General features: G+C 48.1%; 2 protein-coding genes across 2 annotated transcripts; one reads left to right on the plus strand and one right to left on the minus strand.

The window, feature by feature from the left end:
* On the minus strand, positions 1-13,972 carry LOC102944976 (magnesium transporter NIPA2). Its single transcript, XM_037909774.2, has 6 exons — positions 13,816-13,972; positions 4,952-5,099; positions 3,880-3,936; positions 3,039-3,129; positions 2,741-2,901; positions 1-1,161 (listed from the first exon to the last, which is right to left on the minus strand). Exons 2-6 carry the CDS (start codon positions 5,088-5,090, stop codon positions 533-535), a joined length of 1,077 nt encoding a protein of 358 aa, XP_037765702.1. The 5' UTR covers positions 5,091-5,099; positions 13,816-13,972; the 3' UTR covers positions 1-532.
* TAF7L (TATA-box binding protein associated factor 7 like) lies at positions 13,970-25,663 on the plus strand. The gene is given in 16 exon segments (XM_037909777.2): positions 13,970-14,105; positions 14,691-14,741; positions 16,900-16,973; positions 17,928-18,006; positions 18,884-19,017; positions 19,423-19,549; positions 19,841-19,899; positions 21,099-21,117; positions 21,120-21,170; positions 21,657-21,773; positions 23,016-23,137; positions 23,140-23,237; positions 23,349-23,388; positions 23,390-23,461; positions 23,846-23,905; positions 24,896-25,663. Coding segments are annotated over 15 exon segments (1,110 nt in total). The 5' UTR covers positions 13,970-14,105; positions 14,691-14,728; the 3' UTR covers positions 24,941-25,663.
* Positions 25,664-25,719: the final 56 nt, after the last annotated feature.

Here is a 25,719-nt window from a genome sequence, read left to right on the forward strand (position 1 = left end):
TGCTATGCACATCATTTTAAAACACACGTTACCCCTTGTTGCTTTAGGGGCAGTGACAACATACAAGAATCTCAGCACGTGGCTAGAATGTTTTGTAAACAATCTTTAAATATTAAAAAAAGCTTTGTTTTAAGGCCACCTAAACTGAGTGGTCCTTCCATTCAGTAAGGATTAGTGTGGTTACTGCTGGGTCTCCTCCCACATAAGCCTGTGGCCTGATAGCAGCTGCAGCATGTTCTTACAAAGGGAACTCAAGTCTAGTGGTTATAGTGTTGGTGGGAATCTTTTCCAGGTTTTATTCGTAACAGCTGGAAATTGCAATTAGGTCTCTTCACTTGCCCTTCAGGTCCCCAGCAGTGGAAGCACAGAACACTCTCACAGAATAGGCAGCAGACGTTTACTTATTCCCAACAATGCAGCTGAAGCTGGTGGAGTCTGATTAGCAAACTCACCAAGGGGAGCTCAGTAGTGAGACTAGAAAGCGCTTGGGTACAAGTTCAAAGGCTTTCCCAGGCAACAGGTTCATGAGTCGTCATACACTTTCACCTTCCTCCTCCACACTCTGAGAACCCTTGTGGATGTCCTCTGGGCCCAGAAGAGGCTGATGTAGACATGACTGGTGTTTGTCTGCTCCCCTCCAAAAAGAATGCAGGTCTGCCCTTCCTTGCTTCAGGAAGAGGGGCAGCAGGTCTGGGGTGAAGGGGATGTCTCTGAATGCATGCAGAAGGAAAATGCCAGAGACTATGGTTAGAAAGCCACTTATAGTGCCAATTATGTTGTGTAGGACCATGTGTTGCCACTCCTTGAATAGGATGGCGGAACAAGTCATGACTGCTGTGGTAAACAGGACGTAGTAGATAGGTGTGACCACAGACGTATTGAAGATGTCCAAGGCCTTGTTCAGGTAGTTAATCTGGACACTGATGCAGATCACCAGGCAAATCAGGAGTATCCAGCCCAGCGGTTCTTTCAGGACCTGCTTCCCAGCAAACAGCTCCTTCAGTGTGATGCCCAAGCCCTTGACACAGGACACTGAGAGCGAGCCAATGGCAGAGCAGACCAAAACATACACCAGAACGTTGCTCCGCCCATAACGGGGCCCAGCCACGAAGATAAGGAGAATGGAGCTCACCAGCACACACACCGCAAAGGCTATAAACCCTTTGATAAGAAGGAATAATTATTAGGATTTGCATTAGAGTGGGTAACACTATTGTACATTTATGTTACAGAACAGTGAGTGAAGATGCAAGATAGGGTGGCATGTGCCCCCATGGGTCAGTATACTCACCTTTCACCTTAGTGACGGGTTCAAAACAAGAAGTGGTACACGTCAAAGATTTTAGGGCTCTCTCTATTCATTAGTGCATTATGGTCTGAGTCACAAGACTACCACACAAGTTGGCATGATTAACAGATTCTGTTATGTTACAAGAAAGCCTGGAATAGGGAAACTACAGGTCCGGGTGGAGGTAGAGACGCAGAATTGGCTGGGGGTAGGGAATAATATGCCAGGGGGTGCTGTAAATTGGGATTGTAAAGTATTGGCAGAGCTACATGGAGCCCAGGACTGGAACATCAAAATGCTGCAAGTCAGGCCAGAGTGGTACTAGCAGAGCTGTGCAGGTTGGGATTAGGACTCTCCTGAGATAGGAAGGGGTGCTGCAGGGCAGGTGTTCTGGGGCATTAGTACAGTGTGTCAGTGATGAACTGCAGCATGAGCCTGTGGGTGTTGGGGGGGGAGGGGTTGACACGATTTGCTCCCTTCCCTTCTCACTGCAGGCTTCCTCTCTGTACTGTCACTCATTCTTTCCTATCATGCTATTGCCCAAATCACTCCCTAGATTCCAACTTCCTTTCTCATATTGTGAGGGATTTTTTCCTCAAAGCTCCCCCTCCCTGCAACTCTCTATTTCCCTCTTTGCTTCTCTTGTTTATTTTCACCTTAAGTTTCTTCTCTGGCCTTTCTTCTCCTCCTCCCACTAATGCTGCCCCTCATGTATTGGCAATCCTCTTTTCTACACTAGCATTATATTAGAGTTACTTGTCATTGCTGTTGATTTTGCTACTAGTTTTGTGGTTATTCTTCCTTTGTAACTCTTGCTTAGCACTTTGGTATTAAAGGGGCTGTATTATAACCACAAGGATCATGGATAGTGGTCTAAGCACAGGCCTAGGACCCAAAAGTACCGGAGTGCTAATCCCCACTTTGACATAGACTCCTGTGGCCTTGGGAGAGTCACTTAACCTCCATCTTACAAAACATCCTGAAGATGAGAAGTGCCATTTCTTTTTTATTAAAATAAAATGCAAATATAGCAAACACTTGCATCATACATAGGCGCCAACTCCTTGTGGCGGGCACTTTGGGAAAGGGTTGGAATGGGGGCAGGGCCGAGCACCCACCAGCACCAGAAGAAGTCGGCGCCTATGGCATCATACCTCTTGTGTCAGATTTGACGATAATTAGCCTTTATCCATCTCAGTAGCACAGGCTTTCACTCTTACTCTCCAAAAAACATGAGCAATCTAATCTTTTCCATCACAGAGAAGGAAACTAATAAACTATCATGGATCAATGGGCACGTTTCTATCACTTCAGTGCAGGAAGGATTATTTACTCCTGGAAGGATTATTTACTCAATTCTTCTCAGGCTAGACAAGTTATTCTACCTTCCACTGCCATTTACGCGGGGGGAGGGGGGGGGGGAGAAATTAACAAAGCCCTCTGTTTGGATACCTGGATTTTTAAGCTTCTCTGCCATTGACTCCAGGCTGGATACCTCCTCCCCCTGTGGGGCATGGATTACCATCACTGTGGAGCCCAGAACACTCAAGATGCATCCAATCTTTCCATGGACATTCAGGTGCTCATTCAGAAAGTAGGACGACAAAACTGCACTGTAGGATTGAAAGCAAAGGATACACAAACACCAAGAGGGTGCAGTATTTGAGGGAAAAGATAGGGTGAGGGTAGACAGCTACTTCCAGTGGTAAAGGGCAAAGGGACAAGTACCGCTTGTTCTCGTGTTGCTTACCTGACTAGAACACTTAATGCACCCAATGGAGTTACTAGTGTTGCTGGGGCAAAGGCATATGCAGCAAAATTTGCTGCTTCTCCAACTCCCACTGCAAAAGAGACCCAGTCAGTCACAGGAGAGCAGCGTAACATGGGAGCAAATGCAGCACAACTCATGTCAGCTCATAGCCGTTGTGCAGTTAGTCACTGTACAGAGGCACCATCATCACTTGCTGATTCCATCATCATGCCATAATTTGTTATCTGCAATAGCACAGTCCATCTGCTGAGCGTTGTATGGACAGTATAGACAAGAACTGAGCGACACAAAGAGGTGAATGGCAAAGGAGAAAGCTTATTTACATATGGATATACTGCTAACCAGCATCAGTGCAGAAAAGAAATACTAACATCCTTACCGTTCAACATATATTTGTATAATTTTGCCTTCCTGTAGTGGTGTCCATTGCGACATATTCCAGTCTTTACTTAGCATCACGTCTGTGAATTGCCGTGAAGCTCTCTTGACTACCCAGCAATACCAGAAGCTAAGGAGCCAACTATGCTCTAGAATGCTTTGCATGGTGATAGGAGAACTTCCAAAATGGCCCAATCACCTGATTAACTCAGTACTCAACTCTTAAGTGAGAAATTTAGACATATGTAAGATGTGAGCATACAACATGGTTTGTTTAGACAGGTAACACCACTTTCAAACTGCTCAATGATAAAACAAGGCAGCTGAGCCTCAATTATGACAAAGGAAATAAGAGAACAAGACAAAGATAAAGGTGAACAATCAAAAACCTTGGACAACCAACGTCTCTCGCTCATACTTCAGTTTCACAGCAAGTACTTACTGGACAGTAGTCCTGCCCACCAAAGCCACTCCCTCAGGTATGCATGACCTCCTTGTCCTGAGAAAGAAAGTGAGAGCAACAACAAAAATCCAGGGTGAGGTTCCAATGGCACAAGCTATACAAATAACCAGGATCTCTTTTGCTTATAAAGAAAGGAATGAATTTTCCTCTGAGAAGTGGGATAATCCTCCAGCACTCCTCTTCCTCCTCTGTAAAGGAGCCAATTTCCAGATGATATTAGCGTCTTTAAAAAAAGAGCTTGATGCTGGTGAAGAGTGCTGGCTAGCCATCCCTGGGGACAGAAGTCCAATTTATCCTCAAGAATAAGTACAGCATGGACAGTGGCAGCACATGCTTCCTCCAGTCTGCCTCAGCTATGTGCCCAACCATGCCAGGATCACATCTACAACACAAGGAGATAGTTTGGTCTTCATTCCATCTCTGGTGAAGATACCGTCAAGGGTAGCAGCTGAAGTAAGTGTTTTTATGAAGCAAATACTTGTCTACTAAGAACTGGATTGAGACCAAACTCACATGATATAGTACACCATTAAGCAGTTGTTAGATAGTAATGTTTTTGGGTTACTGATCTGGGCCAGACTTGGAGCTGAAATAGTGCCATGGCGCATCCAGTTCCCTCTGCCCAGATTAGGTATTTCTATTTCTCTTCCCGGTTCATTTAAATACTTGTCATTTGTCCCAGCCCTCGACAGATTTTGAATGCTGCATTTCTCCAGCTCTCTGCTCGCAATACTGTGCAATATTAGACCACACCTGGTTACAAGACCCACTACAGCAGTCTAGGATTTCGACCGTATTAACAGCTCCAAGATCAACAAAATAATATGTCCCTTCTGGCTGATCCTAAAGTGATTAAGAGCTGTATTAAAGCCAGAAATGTTTTCACATCATCCAGCTGAATAGCAATTAGAACTTTTTGAAGTTCAATTTTTCCAAGTGTGTAGAGAGCCCCTGAAAACTCTCTTATTGTTCTACTAGGACAATAAGAACATTGCCTTTGGCGGGAACATAACTTTGTACAGCCAACTGCAGCAATAAAGACGGAAGGTACCTGCCCTAATGTAGCCCCTGCTGGCCAACTTGAGAAGCCCTTTCTTCTTTAGGATAAAACTTCCTCCGATAAAAATACTTGAGGATAGAGCCAGGCCTAGTCCGATATAGAAGTCGTAGCGACCTGACACACCCTCCATCACAGCCCCCTGCATCAGGAAGGAAGAACACAAATTCAGAGAGAAAAGAGGTTTGGGTATGTCCACCACACAAATCTAAGGAAAACCCCAGTTGCAGGGTGTTCTCCTGGAATGTGAAAGATTGCTGTACATGAAATAAACACTTTGTAGGGCAGCTCCTGGGGGGCTCTTACTTATCTCTACACCTTCAAGTGCTAGGGCCATTGACATTTCCATTTCCTAATGCAGCATTTCTCAAACGGGGGGTCCTGACCGAAAAGGGGGTGGGGCAAGGCTATTGTAGGGGGGTTGCATGATGACCTTTTTCCTTGCTTTCAGAGCTGGGTGGCCAGAGAGTGGTGGCTACCGGCCAGTTGCCCAGCTCTGAAGGTAGCACCACCACCAGCAGCAGTGCAAAAGGATGGCATGGTATGGTTACTTAGCTCTGTAGGCATGTGCACTGGTGCTATGAATGCTACATCCAGTAGCAGAGTGTGTGGGGGTGTGGAGGAGTGTCAATCTCTGTTCTAATGGACATCTACATGGGGGGTGGGGGGAGAGACTTTGCTCCTGAGAAGACAGTAGTACCTGCAGTGTCTCAGTAATAATCATAAACCTGGGCACGACCCAGGAACCCTCAGGGTGCACAGGGGCCCGAAGCTGACTCTGCAGCTCCTGCTTGTCCAACTTGCGGGCTGAAACCCTTAGCCCTGGTCTACACTACAAGTTTAGGTCGAATTTAGCAGCGTTAGATTGATTTAACCCTGCACCCATCCACACAACGAAGCCATTTTTGTCGACTTAATGGGCTCTTAAAATTTATTTCTGTACTCCTCCCCAACGAGGGGATTAGCGCTGAAATCAACATCACCGGGTTGAATTTGGGTTAGTGTGGACGCAATTCGATGGTATTGGCCTCCAGGAGCTATCCCACAGTGCTCCATTGTGACTGCTCCGGACAGCGCTCTGAACTCGGATGTACTGGCCAGGTAGACAGGAAAAGCCCCGCGAACTTTTGAATTTAATTTCCTGTTTGGCCAGTGTGGCAAGCTGATCAGCACAGGTGACTGTGCAGATCTCATCAGCAGAGGTGACAACGGAGTCCCAGAATCGCAAAAGAGCTCCAGCATGGACTGAACGGGAGGTACTGGCTCTGATCGCTGTATGGGGAGATGAATCCGTGCTATCAGAACTCCGTTCCAAAATGTCAAAATATTTGAAAAAAATCTCCAAGGGCATGAAGGACAGAGGCTATCACAGGGACCCACAGCAGTGCCACGTGAAACTTAAGAAGCTCAGGCAAGCCTACCAAAAAACCCAAGAGGCAAACGCCCACTCAGGGTCAGAGCCCCAGATATGCCGCTTCTATGATGAGCTGCATGCCCCTAACACTGCCCCACCCCTGTGCGTGGACTCCTGCAAGAGGGGAGTCTCACGCAACAGGAATGATTTTGGGGACGAGGAAGATGATGAGGAGGGGGAGGTTGAAGATAGCGCACACCAGGCAAGCGGAGAAACCATTCTCCCTGACAGCCAGGGACTGTTTATCACCCTGGAGCCAATACCCTCCCAACCCAGGCTCCCGGACCTTGAAGGCAGAGAAGGCAGCTCTGGTGAGGGTACCTTTGTAAATATAATACATGGTTTAAAAGCAAGCGTGTTTCGTGACTAATTTGCCCTGAAGACTTGGGATGCATTCGCGGCCAGTACAGCTACTGGAAAAGTCTGTTAACTTGTGTGGGGATGGGGCAGAAATCCTCCAGGGACATCTCAATGAAGCTGTCCTAGAGGTACTCCCAAAGCCTTTGCAAAAGGTTTCTGGGGAGAGCAGCCTTATTGCATCCTCCATGGTAGGACACTTTACCACAGCAGGCCAGTAGCACGTAGTCTAGAATCATTGCATAAGAAAGCATGGCAGCGTGTGGTCCCGGTGTTTGCTGGCATTCAAGCGACATCCGTTCTTTCTCTCTCTGTGTTATCCTCAGGAGAGTGATATCATTTATGGTCACCTGGTTGAAATAGGGGAATTTTATTCAGGGACATTCAGAGGTCGCTGTTCCTGCTGGGCTATTTGCCTGTGGCTGAAAAGAAATCATCCCTGCTGTTAACCACGCGGTGGAGGGAGGGGTGAAGCGATCATCCCAGAGAATTGGGTGGGGGGAGGGGTTAGTGCTGCATGTTAACCTGAAAACATCAGCCCCTCCTTTTAAATGGCCAAAGTATCTTTTTCAATTTTAATCTCCCTTTTTTGTCTCCTGCAGCTGCAAATGTTTCAACGCTGCTACTAGCATCTCCGTCCCAGAGGCTAGCGCAGATAAGAAGGCAAAAAAAAAACGCACTCACGATGAAATGCTCTCTGAGCTCATGCAGTCCACCCAAACTGAAAGAGCCCAGCAGAATGTGTGGAGGCAGACTATGGCAGAGTCCAGGAAAGCACAAAATTAACACGAGGACAGGAGGGATGTGCGAGAGGATAGATAGCTGGAGCAACATGAGAGGTGATGGCAGCATGATGAAAGGAGGCAGGATGCAATGCTGAGGCTACTGGAGGATCAAACTGATATGCTCCGGGGTATGGTTGAGGTGCAGGAAAGGCACAGACCGCCACTGCAGCCCCTGTGTAATCAACTGCCCTCCTCCCCAAGTTCCACAGCTTCCTCACCCAGACACCCAAGAATGTGGTGGTGGGGGAGGGGGCCTCCGGGCACCCACCCACTCCACCCCAGAGGACTGCCTAAGCAACAGAAGGCTGGAATTCAATAAGTTTTGAAGTGCAGTGTGGCCTTGTCCATCCCTCCTCCTCTACCCCACCCGGTGCTTTCCTCCTCCCCAACCCCTCCCAAGCTACCTTGGCAGTTATCCCCCTATTTGTGTGACGACTTAATAAAGAATACATGAATTTGAAACAACAATGACTTTATTGCCTCTGCAAACGGTGATCAAAGGTGGGAGGGGAGGGCGGTTGGCTTACAGGGAAGTAGAGTGAACCAAGGGGGCGGGTATTCATCAAGGAGAAACAAACAGAACTGTCACACAGTACCCTGGTCAGCCATGAAACTGGTTTTCAACGCTTCTCTGATGCACAGGGTGCCCTGCTGTGCTCTTCTAACCACCCTGGTGTCTGGCTGCGCGTAATCAGCGGCCAGGCAATTTGCCTCAACTTCCCATCCCGCCATAAACGTCTCCCCCTTACTGTCACAGATATTGTGGAGAACACAGCAAGTAGTAATAACAATGGGAATATTGGTTTCACTGAGGTCTAAGCGAGTCAGTAAACTGCGCCAGCACGCTTTTAAACATCCAAATGCACATTCTACCACCATTCTGCACTTGCTCAGCCTATAGTTGAACAGCTCCTGACTACTGTCCAGGCTGCCTGTGTACGGCTTCATGCGCCATGGCATTAAGGGGTAGACTGGGTCCCCAAGGATAACTATAAAGAAAAGGAGTACTTGTGGCACCTTAGAGACTAACAAATTTATTTGAGCATAAGCTTTTGTGAGCTACGGCTCACTTCATCGGATGCATTCAGTGGAAAATGCAGTGGGGAGATTTATATACATAGAGAACATGAAACAATGGGTGTTACCATACACACTGTAACGAGAGTGATCACTTAAGGTGAGCTGTTACCAGCAGGAGAGCGGGGGGATAAAGCCTTTTGTAGTGATAATCAAGGTGGGCCATTTCCAGCAGTTGACAAGAATGTCTGAAGAACAGTGGGGGGTGAGGGGGGAAATAAACATGGGGAAATAGTTTCACTTTGTGTAATGTTTCAGAGTAACAGCAGTGTTAGTCTGTATTTGCAAAAAGAAAAGGAGTACTTGTGGCACCTTAGAGACTAACCAATTTATTTGAGCATGAGCTTTCGTGAGCTACAGCTCACTTCATCGGATGCATACTGTGGAAACTGCAGAAGACATTATATACACAGAGACCATGAAACAATACCTCCTCCCACCCCACTCTCCTGCTGGTAATAGCTTATCTAAAGTGATCATCAAGTTGGGCCATTTCCAGCACAAATCCAGGTTTTCTCACCCTCCGCCCCCCCCACACAAACTCACTCTCCTGCTGGTAATAGCCCATCCAAAGTGACCACTCTCTTCACAATGTGTATGATAATCAAGGTGGGCCATTTCCAGCACAAATCCAGGTTCTCTCACCCCCTCACCCCTTCCCAAAAAACACACACACACAAACTCATTCTCCTGCTGGTAATAGCTTATCCAAAGTGACCACTCTCCCCACAATGTGCATGACAATCAAGGTGGGCCATTTCCAGCATAAATCCAAGTTTAACCAGAACGTCGGGGGGGGGGGGGGTAGGAAAAAACAAGGGGAAATAGGCTATTTCCCCTTGTTTTTTCCTACCCCCGCCCCCCAGACGTTCTGGTTAAACTTGGATTTATGCTGGAAATGGCCCACCTTGATTGTCATGCACATTGTGGGGAGAGTGGTCAGTTTGGATGAGCTATTGCCAGCAGGAGAGTGAGTTTGTGTGGGGGGGGGGGGGCGGGGGGGGGGTGAGAAAACCTGGATTTGTGCTGGAAATGGCCCACCTTGATTATCATGCACATTGTAGGGAGAGTGGTCACCTTGGATAAGCTATTACCAGCAGGAGAGTGAGTTTGTGTGTGTGTGTTTTTTGGGAAGGGGGGGGGGTGAGAAAACCTGTATTTGTGCTGGAAATGGCCCACCTTGATTTTCATGCACGTTGTAAGGAGAGTGGTCACTTTGGATAGGCTATTACCAGCAGGAGAGTGAGTCTGTGTGTGTGGTTTTTGGAGGGGGGGTGAGGGGGTGAGAGAACCTGGATTTGTGCTGGAAATGGCCCACCTTGATTATCATACACATTGTGAAGAGAGTGGTCACTTTGGATGGGCTGTTACCAGCAGGAGAGTGAGTTTGTGTGTGGGGTGGCGGAGGGTGAGAAAACCTGGATTTGTGCTGGAAATGGCCCAACTTGATGATCACTTTAGATAAGCTATTACCAGCAGGAGAGTGGGGTGGGAGGAGGTATTGTTTCATGGTCTCTGTGTATATAATGTCTTCTGCAGTTTCCACAGTATGCATCCGATGAAGTGAGCTGTAGCTCACGAAAGCTCATGCTCAAATAAATTGGTTAGTCTCTAAGGTGCCACAAGTACTCCTTTTCACTTTGTGTAATGACCCCTCCACTCCCAGTCTCTATTCAAGCCTAAGTTAATTGTATCCAGTTTGCAAATTAATTCCAATTCAGCAGTCTCTTGTTGGAGTCTGTTTTTGAAGTTCTTTTGTTGAAGAATTGCCACTTTTAGGTCTGTAGCGAGTGACCAAAGAGATTGAAGAGTTCTCCGACTGGTTTTTGAATATTATAATTCTTGATATCTGATTTTTGTCCATTTATTCTTTTACATAGAGACTGTCCAATTTGACCAATGTACATGGCAGAGGAGCATTGCTGGCACATGATGACATATATCACATTGGTAGATGTGCAGATGAATGAGCCTCTGATAGTGTGGCTGATGTGATTAGGCCGTAAGATGGTGTCCCTGAACAGATATGTGGACTCAGTTGGCAACGGGCTTTGTTGCAAGGATAGGTTCCTGGGTTAGTGGTTCTGGTGTGTGGTTGCTGGTGAGTATTTGCTTCAGGTTGGGGGGCTGTCTGTAAGCAAGGACTGGCCTATCTCCCAAGATCTGTGAGAGTGATGGGTCGTCCTTCAGGATAGGTTGTAGATCCTTGATGATGCGTTGGAGAGGTTTTAGTTGGGGGCTGAAGGTGATGGCTAGTGGTGTTCTGTTATTTTCTTTGTTGGGCCTGTCCTTTAGTAGGTGACTTCTGGCTCTGTCAATCTGTTTCTTCACTTCAGCAGGTATTGTAGTTGTAAGAATGCTTGATAGAGATCTTGTAGGTGTTTGTCTCTGTCTGAGGGGTTGGAGTTCTGTGGTGACCTAGAATCCTATTTTCGACGACTCCGACTCAACGAATATTTCCCATCCACCTCTGAACAATATACTAACTCACAGAGACCTTCCTACCAAGACTACAAAAAGAAGGATTCTGGGTGGACTCCTCCTGAAGGTCGAAACAACAGACTGGACTTCTACATAGAGTGCTTCCGCCGACGTGCACGGGCTGAAATGGGGAAAAGCAGCATCACGTGCCCCATAACCTCAGTCATGCAGAACACAATGCCATCCACACCCTCAGAAACAACTCTGACATCATAATCAAAAAGGCTGACAAAGGAGGTGCTGTCGTCATTATGAATAGGTCGGAATATGAACAAGAGGCTGCTAGGCAGTTCTCCAACACCACTTTCTACAAGCCATTACCCTCTGATCCCACTGAGGATTACCAAAACAAACTACACCATTTGCTCAAGAAACTCCCTGAAAAAGCACAAGAACAAATCCGCACAGACACACCCCTGGAACCCCGACCTGGGGTATTCTGTCTCCTACCCAAGATCCATAAACCTGGAAATCCTGGATGCCCCATCACCTCAGACATTGACACCCTGACACCAGGATTGTCTGGCTATGTAGACTCCCTCCTCAGGCCCTATGGTACCAGCACTTCCAGCTATCCTCGAGACACCACTGACTTCCTGAGGAAACTACAATCCATTGGTGATCTTCCTGAAAACACCATCCTCGCCACTATGGATGTAGAAGCCCTCTACACCAACATTCCACACAAAGATGGACTACAAGCCATCAGGACCAGTATCCCCGATAATGTCACGGCAAACCTGGTGGGTGAATTTTGTGACTTTCTCCTCACCCATAACTGTTTCAGATTTGGGGACAATGTATACCTTCAAATCAGCGGCACTGCTATGGGTACCCGCATGGCCTCACAGTATGCCAACATTTTTCGGTTATTTTCTGGTCTGGAAAGTAAATCCCTTGCTGCAGCTGTTCATACAGACCAGCGTTCCTGAAAATGAGAGCATCATTTACCTTTCCCAGCCATCCCACGTTGACGTTGGTGAAACGTCCCTTGTGATCCACCAGTGCTTGCAGCACCATTGAAAAGTACCCCTTTCGGTTTATGTACTGGCTGCCTTGGTGCTCCGGTGCCAAGATAGGGATATGGGTTCCGTCTACCACCCCACCACAGTTAGGGAATCCCATTGCAGCAAAGCCATCCACTATGACATGCACATTTCCCAGAGTCACTACCCTTGATAGCAGCAGCTCAGAGATTGCATTGGCTACTTGGATCACAGCAGCCCCCACAGTAGATTTGCTCACTCCCAATTGATTCCCGACTTACTAGTAGCTGTCTGGCATTGCAAGCTTCTAGAGGGCTATCGCTACTCGCTTGTGAATTGTGAGGGCTGCTCTCATCTTGGTATTCTTGCGCTTCAGGGCAGGGGAAAGCAAGTCACCAAGTTCTATGAAAGTGCCCTTACGCATGCGAAAGTTTCGCAGCCACTGAGAATCATCCCAGACCTGCAACCCTATGCGGTCCCACCAGTCTGTGCTTTAATCACAGGCCCAGAATCGGCGTTCCATGGAATGAGCCTGCTCCATTGCCACCAGGATGGCCAAATTGCCGGGGCTCGTGCTTTGAGAGAAGTCTGTGTCCATGTCCTCATCGCTCTTGTCACCGCGCTTCCATCGCCTCCTCGCCTGCTTTTGCAGGTTCTGGTTCTGCATATACTGCATGATAATGCGTGAGGTGTTTAAAATGCTCATAACTGCAGCGGTGAGTGGAGCGGGCTCTATGCTTGCCGTGGTATGGCGTCTGCAGGAGCGCAGAGTGACAGTGGAAGCGGTCGTTCAGTGACAATGGTTTCTAGACCTACTGCACAGTCTACTGCCAGGACACAACAGCTGAGCGGGCTGTACGCTTGCCATGTTATGGCAAGGCAAGAGCAGGAGAGCAGAGTTGCAGCGGAAGCAGGAGCCCATGAGAGACAACATGGAGAAATTTGCTATTCAGACAAGAGCAGGAAAGCAGAGTTGCAGCGGAAGCGGTGGTTCGATGACGACAGTTAGCAGTCCTACTGCACCGTCTGCTGAAGGCAGTTTGGCGCCTGCATGGAAAAAAGGCATGAAACGATTGTCTGCCATTGCTTTCACGGAGGGAGGGGCGACTGACGATATGTACCCAAAACCACCTGTGACAATGTTTTTGCCCCATCAGGCATTGGGAGCTCAACCCAGAATTCCAATGGGCGGCGGAGACCGCAGGAACTGTGGGATAGCCACCCACAGTGCAACGCTCCGAAAGTCGACGCTAACCACGGTAGTGAGGACACACTCGGCTGACTTGATGCGCTTAGTGGGGACGTCCACAATTGACTGTATAAAATCGCTTTCTAAAAATCGACTACTACAAATTCGACCTAATTTCGTAGTGCAGGCATACCCTTAGAGCCCAACTGCAACCGACCCCCAAGTGCCGCTCCCCGCTGGGAACCAGGCTCCCCTTTCCGGAGCGAGTGCCGAACCCCGCCCGGCGAGCATCAATCTCCGCGTGCAGGGCACTGTCCCGGGAGGGGGGGGCGGCTCACACGGTCGGGGGAGCGCAGGCAGCGCTGCGCGTGATACGCTGCTGACAGCCCCGTCCACGAGGCGGGCCTCGCCCCACACCGCGGGAACCCAGGAGCGGGACCCCCGAGACGCACCGCAGCTTGTAAGGGGGCAGCAGCCCCAGGCCCTGTCAACGCAGAGCAGCACCACTCGCCCACGGTACCGCGACCGCGGGCAGCAAGCACAGAGCCCCGCCCCTTCCTCGCCGGTACCTGCTGCAGCTCCCTGCACCGCTTCCGCAGCGTCAGCCAACCCCTTCCTCCGGAGCCAGTGCGGGAGCGCCTCGCCCCTCACTTCCGCTTCCGGTGAGTCATCCAAACCCTTCCTCCGGAGCCCGCGCGGGGAACGAGACACCGAGCGGGAGCGCCTCGCCTTCACTTCCGCTTCCGGTGAGTCATCCAAACCCTTCCTCCGGAACCGGTGCCGGAAGGAGGGCGCCTAGCGGGCAGCGCGTCACTTTTGCCTTCCGCCCCTGCTGCGAGGGGCCCTCGCTTGGGGCCCGGTGAGTAGCGGGGAGCCGGGCGCGCAGCCCCGGCCTAGGCCCTTCGGGGTCGCGAGCCCCCGCTGCGCGCGGGTTCCGGGACCGTCTCAGCCCGTGCCGCCCCCCCCCATCGCTTCGCCTGCCCGGCAGTTGCCCCGGTGCTGGAACAAGGACACCGCCGAGCTCGTGTCCTGGGACCCAGCCGCTCGCCCCGCTCTGAGCCCGGGGACGCGCCGCAGGAGATGTCAGATCCGCCCCTAGGCACCGCGATTACAGCCTGTGTCTGGTCCCCGCTCGCCGTGTGAACGGCCCCGCCCCCGGCCGCTGCCTGACATGGGGGGTGGGCGGAGGGGTCCGCCCACAGGCTTGCAGGGTCCTGTCAGGGCTGCTGAAATGGGGGGTGGGGGGCAGGACTGGTATTTCCCTCTCAGCTCTTGCAATAGCAGGTAATCGCTTCTCACTCAGAAATGCGGTTTTTAAATTTATTTTGTTCTTTTTTTATTCTACCCCCATCACTTTATTTCATTTATTTTATTTTTTAAAAAACTGATTTTCTTTTCTTTTTTTTCCCTTTGGGCATTTGTATTTGGCTTTTGAATGATACAGGTGTTTATAAACATTTGTGTGAAGCAAGAAGAGGCAAGATGACAGCTACAAGTAATGAATTTGTTTGCTTATGTCTCCTTGGTGCTGGGTCTCTCTGTCTCTGCTTCCTCTCTGGAAAAAGGATACTCCAAAGTCAGGGCAGATCAAGGCTCTGAGATCGATCCATCGGCGGTCGATTTAGCAGGTCTAGTAAAGACCCGCCAAATCGACTGCAGATTGCTCTCCAATCGACCCCTTACTCTACTCCCGACAAGAATTTCTCCTGTCAACCTCCCGCGGTATAGACCTCGCAGTAACTTGACCTAAGGTATGTCAACTCTAGCTATGTTATTCACGTAGCTGGAGTTGCATAGCGTAGGTCGACTTACCGTGGTACCGTAGACATAACCTTATAAGTTCACTGTGTTCCCTTTGACTCTTTGAAAGTATCAAAAGGAGAACAGCAAGCTGTTGGGGCTGAAATCGAATCTGTAGAACAAACAACATACGCTCCATGTATATATGACTTCTAAGGCCCCCAAGGAAAATCCTGATGCAGCCATGGGCCTTGTCTACACTACGGGGGGAGATTGATCTAAGTTACGCAATCTCAGCTATGTGAATAACATAGCGGAAGCCGACATACTTAGATCTACTTACTGTGGGGTCCACACTATGCAATGTCAACTGGAGACGTTCCACGTCGATTTCCCTTGCGCTTCTCCTTCGGAGGTGGAGTACAGGAGTAGATGGGAGAGCGATCAGCGGTTGATTTAGCAGGTCTTCACTAGACTGCTAAATCGACCACCAATGCATTGATCACCACCTGTTGAAACACCCTGCTCCATTTCCTCCTCTCCCTTCCCCCCCCCCCCCCAGTGTAGACAAGCCCTTAGCTATGGATTCACCATTGGTGCTTCGTTAAGGAGATATTCCCATTGTCCAGGACTCCTGATATTTAAACACAAAGTTTCTAATGTGGAGTGCAGGGTTCTTGTGCTTCTGTGTTAGATTCACATGCACAGAATGCTGCCTCCCTCAGGTGCCTCTTCCTGGGCTTCTGCTTGAGAGTTACACACCTGGAATGTCCTCCTTTCAGAGAAGTTCTGAGTATAATGAAAACATATCTTTAGTGCATGTGATAAACTTAATGGAGCAGAATCAAAAGTGTGTCTTTCTTCCTACAAGTTCTCCATTGTCTCTTATTGTGACCTGAAGATGATGATATTGTCTTACTGTGTTAATGGCATCTTTTAGCAAGTAAAAGTGGGCAGGATGCCCTTCATGTTGCTGGAGCTCTTGGGGTTGAATATTGTTACAGGAGGCTTGTGCTATATGTGGCTGAGCACTAAGCACCACCATTCTAGGAGCAAGACAGCAGGACAGGAAATAGTACTCTGAGTTTCTCACCTAGCTGTGCAGACCTATTAGACCAGTATACCAGATACTTCAGTCAATGCATGATTTCACCTCTGTGTTCTTCTGTTCACAGGTAATTGTAACATCAGATACATAACTGATAGAGACATCCACTCTCTCCCCCTTTGTAATGTTATATTAAAGTTGCTGTCATGAAAACAGAATATTGATCATGTACTTTTTAGGAGCAGAACCTTATTTGATAGAATTTAAGGGTGGGATGCTAAAAAGTGCAAAGTGTTGGCCTCACTCTGTTCCTATTGAAGTAACTGAGAGCTGTACACTGATATCAATAGGAGCAGTTAGGCCAACACTGAGTGTTTTAGAAAATCGTACCCTAAATAATTTCAGAAATGAATCCCATGTGGTCACAGAAACTGCTCTTGCTCTTTTCAGCTCTTGTCTCTCACTTAAGCTCTTCCTTGCTGTGTGTGTGTGTGTAGGCATAAATTCTTATATCGCGTCCCAAATGCATCCTTGTGATCAGGACTATTTTGTACTTTCTTTTGATTCATACAAGGGAGAGCCTACAGAAATTTGGTGACAGAATGTAAACACTGGGGACCAGCAGCAGAAATTCTTTAGCTTTGTCAGTTAAGGAGTTTCTGAGTTAAGTGTCTGTCCCATCGGTCTGCATCTCAGCGGCCGGCACGTACAGTTCCTAGTAATATAACAGGGAGAATATCCACTTTATTTATAAATGCTTAGTAGCCATCAACTGTGGGAGGTCGAAACAGACTGAACAAACATCTTGGTGACGTTGTGTTTTATTTTGTTTTCTGACTCTGACTTTTTGTTTTCTGACTTCAAGAACTAAAGATGAGTAAGAACAAGGACGACGCTCCCCATGAGCTGGAAAGCCAGTTTATTCTGCGGCTGCCTCCGGTAAGAGACCCTTAGATCTGGGCCAGACTAATGAGGACAAAGTGGGAGGAGCATTCCCACACAAGACTACCATCGCTCTGCAAAAATCGCCAAGTTCCCAAGGCACCCATCCAGTCCAGCCCCAGTTTGGAAGGTGTAGAGCAGCAACTCAGGGTAGAAAGGGTTTAAAGAGATGGGTGAAAGCAATAGGAATTCTACAGACCCTGTCTGAAATATTGAGGCAGATGGGCTATTTTTACTGAACCCTGCCTGTTTGTAATGTAGCTATCTTAAATGATCCCTCATAAACCAGCCTTCTACCCATTCCTGTTCATGACTATGCCTGTGAGATGCATCCGGGTGCACTGCTGCTTGGAGAAACTATGGTGTTGTGAAGCAGATCAAGGCCAAGCATTTACAAGTGATAGTTCAGTTGGTCCTCGTTGCCAGTGATCAGTTCTATCATTCACTTTTGGTGCAGTTAATCTCATTCAATAAATGCTTAATCTGGGAAGAAGCTTCTTCAAATAACACGCTGATGAGGCATCTCCCCTTGACCCTGATGGAGCCCCTCTGGTTATCCACAAGGGCATTGTAGAGGAGCTCTAAGAGTGGGCATCTGAGTTCTGCTGAAAGGGTCTGTCACACACCATAAATAAAATAGACATGAGCAGTTCATAAAAACATGGGGTAGCATAAAAAGAAGGGACCTTAAACCAGCGATAGAATCTTTCCCAAGTTACATTAGGTTGCTAGTTGTGAGGTACATTGGGAATAGCAGAGCCATGAGGTTAATGCACACTTCTAGGAGAAATGCTGCTTTCTTCCTGTGTTTAATGGTGCTTTTCAGTGGGTTTCTGTGTTTAGATGAAAGTACTGATTAAAATTGGGTTTGAAAGCAGATTATCTCTTTAGCCATTCTATCAGGTAACACACATAGGTCTAGTCCTGTCTCATTCAACTGCTTTTTCTCAGGAATATGCCTCCACTGTGAGGAGGGCAGTACAATCTGGAAGTGTCAACCTGAAGGATAGACTTACTATCGAATTACACCGTGAGTAAGCCAAGATCAGCTGCCTTTAATCTCTCAGCTCAGGAGGGAGTACTGTAGGCTTTGAAAGAGTGTGACTTGACTTGCAGAGCCCAGAGTGGGAAGAGATATCAGGGCTTCCCTGGGGATCATGCAGACATGTTGAGAAGGGTGCACTGAGCAATGTGGGTGTCTGATTTCTGGTGAAAATGTGCCTAGCATCTAACCAAGAACCAGAGGAGAAGTTCATCTTAGTGAAGTAGATGAAAGCTGCATACTCCCCAACTGGACAAGCTTCACATCCTGTGAAAACCTGCTTGGCCAACAGCCTCAATAAAGAGGGTATACATAGACCAGCTCTTCTTTAATGTGATTGGCCTGAGCTGCCTTTCTCTTTTCTCTGCACCTCACTTAATGGGCATCTCACTGTTTGCCAGAGATTGTGATGTGAATATTTGTGTTTCTGAAAGTAAAATACTATGGATTCATGCAGTGTACTAATCACATGGGTAGAGCCATCTTACCAACACGGGCATAAGTCACTGGCCCTGGAGGAAATCCCAAGAATCTTCTTTCTACCTCAACTCCATCAGCAAATTCCCAGTCCTGCCCTGGAGGATTCAAAGGCAAGAAAGCTCTGCCTCTAGCTGTTAGTAGAGCCATAGCTATAGAGCATACCCCACTGTTCCTTCCTCTCCTTCAAAGGTATTTTCTGTGAGTCTGTCTGTAGTTATCTTGCTGCTAAGAGCATCATAGATTTCACAGGAAAATGCCAGACAGTTCTGTGCACCTCCAGTTCACTCAGGAGTTTTAAAGTGTTTGGCCCAGGAATGCAGCATAAGGGGTTAGCCATTTACTGGGTTGGCCACTGCATTAATTTGTCCCTTGGTTTTTTCTGCAGCGGATGGGCGTCATGGGATTGTCCGTGTAGATCGCGTCCCATTAGCTGCCAAGCTGGTGGACCTGCCCTGCATCACCGAGAGCTTAAAAACCATAGATAAGAAAACATTCTATAAGACAGCGGATATTTGTCAGGTATGGGCTGCCCATTATATTTATTCTGGTGTCCTGTGCTTGCTCCCTTCAGACAAAGTCTGACCCATTACATTATGGCAGTGCAACTTATGGTACCCCACTGCTAATTTCCACATCCTCAGAATGTGAGTGGAGCAGCTGTGGTGTAAAATGTCCCACCGCAGCATAGTAGTTGGCAATTGCTTTCCTGACTTCTGCACCCTTCTAACTGAAGAGGAGGTTGGTCATAAACTGATCCATCCAGAAAAGGTGGTTTTGTCAGCTATGCCAGTGAATCCCAGAAGCTGATTACATGCTGCAGGGAGTAGCATTTTCTTGTACATGTTGTAAATATACCAGCCTTTAATTTAATTGAGTAGCTCTGCTCTCACATTATAATCAGCTCCTTTGTGTTCTGGGCTTCAGATGCTTGTGTGTACTGTGGACGGTGATCTCTATCCTCCTCTGGAAGAGCCAACTGTGAGTACTGACCCCAAGGCAAACAAGAAAAAGGACAAGGACAGAGAGAAGAAATTCATCTGGAACCATGGCAGTGAGTAGAGTACAGGGTGCTTTACCTATCTTACGCTGGCCTGACCCCTGGGTCCCACGGCTCACCGCCCCCCGGCCTGCTCCTCCATCCTGGACAACACAGGGGTAGTCTACCAGGGCTCCTCGCTCAGCTGTATAGTTGAGAACCTTGCCCTCAGCCCACCAAAATGCTTCTGGATCTCTCACATCCTGAAGTGGGAGTTTCCTGTACTCAGATGCAGTGAGTCTGTCATGCATGAGACTTTCCCCTGAGATCACATGCCTGACACAAAGCCTGTTTCCTTTGTTCCAGTTACTCTTCCTCTGAAGAATGTAAGGAAGAGGCGGTTCAGGAAAACAGCTAAGAAGAAGGTGAGTTGCATCTCCTCATCCATGGTGGCACCTATGGTGTCAGAGGAATGATGCCCAAAGGTGGGGGACAGCAGAAGACATTAGTACTGTGCCTAGGTGGGTCAGGTGCTTAACAATCTGTCTTTGCACTATGAATTCTTATAACATGGGCTTTATTAACTTTGCTTCATTAACTTTGCTTCACACCTCACTCGGATGGAGCATGGGGGAAGGCAGCTAGGACATTTTAACATTTTCTTGGCAATCTCCTGGCTGAATTTTGAAAGATGTCCTGGGGTGGGGAAATCTCACTGTGCAGGAGTGGATCAATTCTGTGTGTCCATTTTGTATACAGTGTGTCTCTCCTTCTGAATTACTAGAAATATCTGCATGGACACAAGAGTGTTTATCTGCTCCTCCTCTTTCCTCACCTGAAATCCCAGTCCTCTGGGTGGGGCCCAAACATTTTCAGAGCAACCAGCTACAATGCAGCACCCAGAAAATCATGACTTCAGAAGGGAAGTAGGAGCAGACGAACCCTTCCAATCCTGTCTTTGTGCAGAAGCCCCCAGTAATGGAGGGGAAATGAAGGCTATACTAAGTGGCTGCCCATTGTGGTACAGACTGGGAGAATTAGTTGCTCTCTGCTTTCCACTTCACTTTGACACAATGGAGCAATATTTCAATGTAACATTAAGTCTGAGACTTTCCCCTAGGAGAAGTGCAGCAGCACTTGCCAGTGTTCCCAACAAATTTAATAATCATAAAAAGTGAAACCTTGTTGTGATTCAGCAGTTGACTTTCAAACCTGGGGGTGTAATGAGGAGGCCTTTTACTGAGGATTCATAAATGAATTCAGCCTTGGGGAGTTCTTATATGCCATACAGTCAGGCTGGCTTTTATTCAGAGGTGGTGTTGGGAGTGTGAGAATGGAGCCGAAGTCAGGGCAGTGAGACGATTCAGCTCATCCAGGAGCTTTGAGGCAAAGGTGAGGAAGATGGAACACTGTCCTGAAAGGCAGGTAGTGGCACGGGAGAGTCTTCCGGTGGGATGAGTGAGCTCAAAGTCTAAAGTAAAAGAGTAAGATAAAAGAGCCTTAAAATAAGGGGCTGGGATGGGGTGTGGGAGGCGGCCAACAGCCAAGATATCTCTGAATTGGAGAACTGTCTGTCCAGGGGTGTTTAACACTGTCTCTTCTCTCTTTCCCCTCTCTGGCCCAGTACATTGAGTCTCCAGACGTGGAAAGGAGGTGAAGCGTCTGCTGAGTACAGATGCTGAAGCTGTCAGTGTCCGTATCCTTTCTTCTGATTAACTCTGCAGAGCAGGAGACTGGCTGAGGGAGGCTCAGAGGAGAGAGAAGTTAAGTTAATCTCACAATACACATGGGTAGCAGCAGGCAGGACATGAGCATGTGACAGACACTGAAGTTATAGCTTGAGCTTTTACCCTATTCAAAACCTGCTGCTTCTCCTCAAGGACCTCTCTCTGGCATTTGTCAGCCCTCCTTGTGGGCATGTCCATACACGTGCATCTGCTACTCCTGACGCTGGGGTAACTGGCTGCATCATCTCCAGAAGACAGGCCTTCACAGAAATAAGCCTGCATGACCCTGCCAACACAGTGCAGAATTAGAGAGGCATACCAAGAGAGACTGGAGTCATCCCTGGTGTAGTGTCAGCTGGAGAATCTTCTAGCACCTTGCTGTCAGTGGGCTCTTGCTGGTACCACCTTCTGTCATTCTTCTGGTTTTTCCTTGACTCTTCTGTATCTGCTCTCAGGCTGGGAAGTTATTGCTGAAGATGAAACAAAGGAAGCAGACAACCATGGTTCACTCACCGGCTTGGACATCTCCTCTCCTGGGATGTCTGGACACAAGCAGGGCCATGGCTCATCGGGTATATTGACGAAGGCTTATGCTTTTAGTAACGTCATTTTGCTGCCAGGAGGCAGGGTCACCTGGTTTTGGTCTCTATGGGGTAGTTACACATGAGTGGTACTTTACTGTATGAGCAGAGTTGGATGCTGAGGTTGTGTTCATTTTTATGAGAGAACAGGACAATAATAGTTTGCTCAAGCAGATATGCATTTGCCATTCTAGTGAACATGGCAGAAGAGAGAAAATCAGTATTTTCTGGGTTTTGAATTAATCTACTTATAGTCTATTGGATCCCATAAAGAAGGTTAAGGATGATAGGCGTGTTTAGATAAGCGTGACAAAGTTCCACTTCTGCTTTGGTGGGTCCTGCGCTTATTGGCAGATTTGCTCGCCTTGGAGATTCACGGCAGCCCTCAGTTTGGCCACGGCCCCTTTTGCTAGTGGCTCAAACCTGCCGTTCACAGTCAGCTAACCTCATCACTGGGCCAGCAGGGGGAAAAAGGAAGGAGAACAATCCCTGCAGTCTCTGCTGATCCACCTAATGGGTCGGGGGGACAGGCCAGGACCTTCCCCTCTGGTGGGACCCACAGTCCAGGTCAATTCCTCTTATATCCAATAGGGGAGAGGGGGATGGGGGGCCCTGGGCCCGCCCTCTACTCTGGGTTCCAGCCCAGGGCCCTGTGGATCACAGCTGTCTACTGTGTTTCTTGTAACAGCTGTGTGACAGCTACAACTCCCTGGGCTACTTCCCCATGGCCTCCTCCCAACACCTTCTTTATCCTCACCACAGGACCTTCCTGCTGATGCCAGATAGCGTTTGTACTCCTCAGAACTCCAGCAGCACGCACTCTCACTCTCAGCTCCTTGCACACCCCTCACTGACTGAAGTGAGGTCCTTTTTAAACCAGGTGCCCTGATTAGCCTGCCTGTCTTAATTGATTCTAGCAGCTTCTTAATTGGCTCCAGGTGTCCTAATTAGTCTGCCTGCCTTAATGATTCCAGCAAGTTCGGGATTGTTCTGGAACTGCCCCTGTTTCCTTACCCAGGGAAAAGGGACCTGCTTAATCTGGGGCTAATATATCTGCCTTCTATCACTCTCCTGTAGCCATCTGGCCCAACCCTGTTGCAATAGACACTGAATACAGAAAACTGCCTGACAGCCATAGGGATGTGCAGTGCCTTTCAGGGAGAGTTGAGGACACACCAGAACCTGATGGGAGTTCATCAACTCAGTGTTTTTCTCCTTGTTTCACACCCCTAGAACATGATGAGTTGCGGGAGATATTTAATGACATCAGCAGCAGCAGCGAAGATGAAGATGAGAGAGATCATCATGATGATGAAGATTTGAATATCATGGACACAGAAGAAGACTTGGAGAGGGCAACCTTCAGGACAAACTAAATGAATCTGATGGCAGCAGCAGGAGAAACGAGGGAACAAACCAGATAGGTGGAGCAGTCTTAGGCAGTGGTGGGTTGGTGCCGAGGATGGGCAGTACCCTGAAAGGCTTGGTGCCATGGGGGATGGCACATTGCTCTGCTAGTGCTATAATTCAGACTATGGTGTGGATAATTTCTGCTGTCTCCCTTAGCCATGGGATCCAAAAGCAGATTGATAACCTGAAGGGTAAACCTCCAGGAGACCCAGGAACGGAGAAAGCGCCAGGAAGATCTCATCATGAAAGTAGAGAATCTTGCCCTCAAGGTGAGTGCTGTCCACCATCTGTCTTTCTAGCCCAACCATGCATTCTTTCTGGGTCCTGTTCAGCTCAGCTGAGGCAGTGAAGGCATGGAACCAGAAGGCATCTAACTCTATTGTCCCGGAGCAGCCAACGGCCTTGCCATGTGGAATTTAAGATGAAAGTGGCTATAGGAATACGTTCCAGCCTGTCATCCATGGATGACCTGAGACTGATTGCAGAGCAAACCATGGAACTGTGCAGAAGAAAAACGGTCCTGCAATCCATGCTATGTTCCCTTTACCTCTTCTGCCTGTCAGATTTGCTGGCTGCAGATTTGTTCTCTTTACGTAAACGGCCGCTATCGAGAAGCACCAACAGTTATGTTCTTGCTTGTGTCTTTCTTCCAGACCCGTCTCCAGGCTGTGCTGGATGAATTCAAACAGCAGGAAGACCGAGAGAAGCAGCAGGTGAGGAAGCCTCTGTTACTGTCTCCTCCACATTCCTGTAGAAGAAAGCAACGAGTGTGCAGTGTTGTGGGGTGATGCTGAGTGATTCTCAGCATTAGGAAGCAACACGTTGCACGCTTGTCCAGTAGTTTAATGTATAGAGCTCTCTGAGCCCTGCACCACACCACCTCAGGCTGTGATCTCATCAGCTGCCACAAGCTAAGCAGGGCTGTACCTAATCAGCATCCACATGGTAGAATGCCTACGGCCAGCGGAGCTGCTGGAAATGGTGATTCCGTAGGTGGTTGTCTCTCCGGAACACTAGTGAGCCAAGCCGCGTTGTTCCAGAGGGTGCTTTGAGGCTGAGGGTGCCATATTGAGAGTGAGATGTAAAATGAAAACCCTGATGACGTGTGTCCATTAAAGATACAGTAGCACTTTCTGAAGAGCAGGCGTAGCTCTGGTCACTTGGCAAATTACCAAGCTGGGTAACTATATTCTGCTGCTTTGCATCTCTTCTTGCAGTTTCAGTTGGATACTATCGTCCCGTCCGTCCCCCGCCGACCCTTACTGGCTGCGTAATATTGTTTGCTGTAGACAGCTGCAGCGTTACATGCAAGAAGTGGCTGCATTTCAGCTGTGAACAAGGCAGTTCATACATCTGAGTCTGATTTTTAAAAACATGCTCCGAATATGTGCATACAGCTACTCCAGTTGTGTAAGCAAATCAGATGTTTGTGCATGTAACTGGTTATCTAACATGCCATTTGGGGGCAGAATTAGGAGACTCATGCTCATTCTGCACCTCGTTTAGACATGGGTATTTCTGTTCAGGCAGTTACAAGTAGGTGTCTTTATAGAGACCTATAGTTTGTAAAAAGTTTTGGGGATCCCTTTGAATAGAAAGAAGAGATTATTACCCCCTTTGGTATGAGAGAGATATCTAAGAAGTTTTAAACATGTAATATCTCTAATGCTTCACTTCTTCCCCCTCCAACCTTCTCTCCACAGCTCACCTCTCTGCAAGAACAACTGGAATCCCTTATGGAGAAGTGAGGAGGGCTTTTGATCAGGGCAGAAGCTGTACCCGCCAAGTGGGCATAATGCTGAGATGGATGCTTCACCCATGGGTTCTAGAGCCATCCTCTGTGCTGAAGACCTGACGTTACTGGCACGACCCTCACTGCCCTATAAGCCTACTCCTGTTAATGTTGGAACTCTATATTCTCCTGGACACTGTTTCTAGAGCTGCTGGCTGATGTTCCTTGTGCTGGACAGTGTAGCCCAAACCATTAACCTTTGAAGAAAAAAAGGCACTAATCTGGAGTTGGTCCTCTGAGAGCAGCAGAAACACATGGGTAGTGGTTTAGTTGCCACCACTGGGGGAGGTAGTTCCTTGACTAGTTTGACCCATCTTTCTTTAAGTGGAAATCATTCATACCTTGGAACACTCCTTCAAAGACACTTTGCTTCCCAACAGGCTAATCCACAGCACTGTCGCTCTGGGTCACCTTAGCTCATGGTGCCAGAAAGCTGTGCTGAGCAAAGGGCAGGAATTAACCCCCCCATGCACTGCGCAGGCCTGGAGGAGTAGAACCAGGTCAGGGCATCACCTGGTTGTTGCTATCATCTGAAACGCAAACCAGCATTCTCTGAGGGAGACATCTGCTTCCTTAACAGACTTTCTGACAGGGGTCTGCAGTGGTGGGAGTTTGTGCCCATGCTTGGGGAACATCTGCTTAAACAAAACTAGAATGAATAAAGTGTGTGTGTTTCCAACCCTGCTCTGTCCTGTAATGCTCATTTCCTCAGAGTTGTGCTGTGACTGGCACTGT

Source organism: Chelonia mydas, chromosome 9 (assembly GCF_015237465.2).
Source record: "Chelonia mydas isolate rCheMyd1 chromosome 9, rCheMyd1.pri.v2, whole genome shotgun sequence".
In the NCBI taxonomy this organism is placed as follows: Eukaryota; Metazoa; Chordata; order Testudines; family Cheloniidae; genus Chelonia; species Chelonia mydas.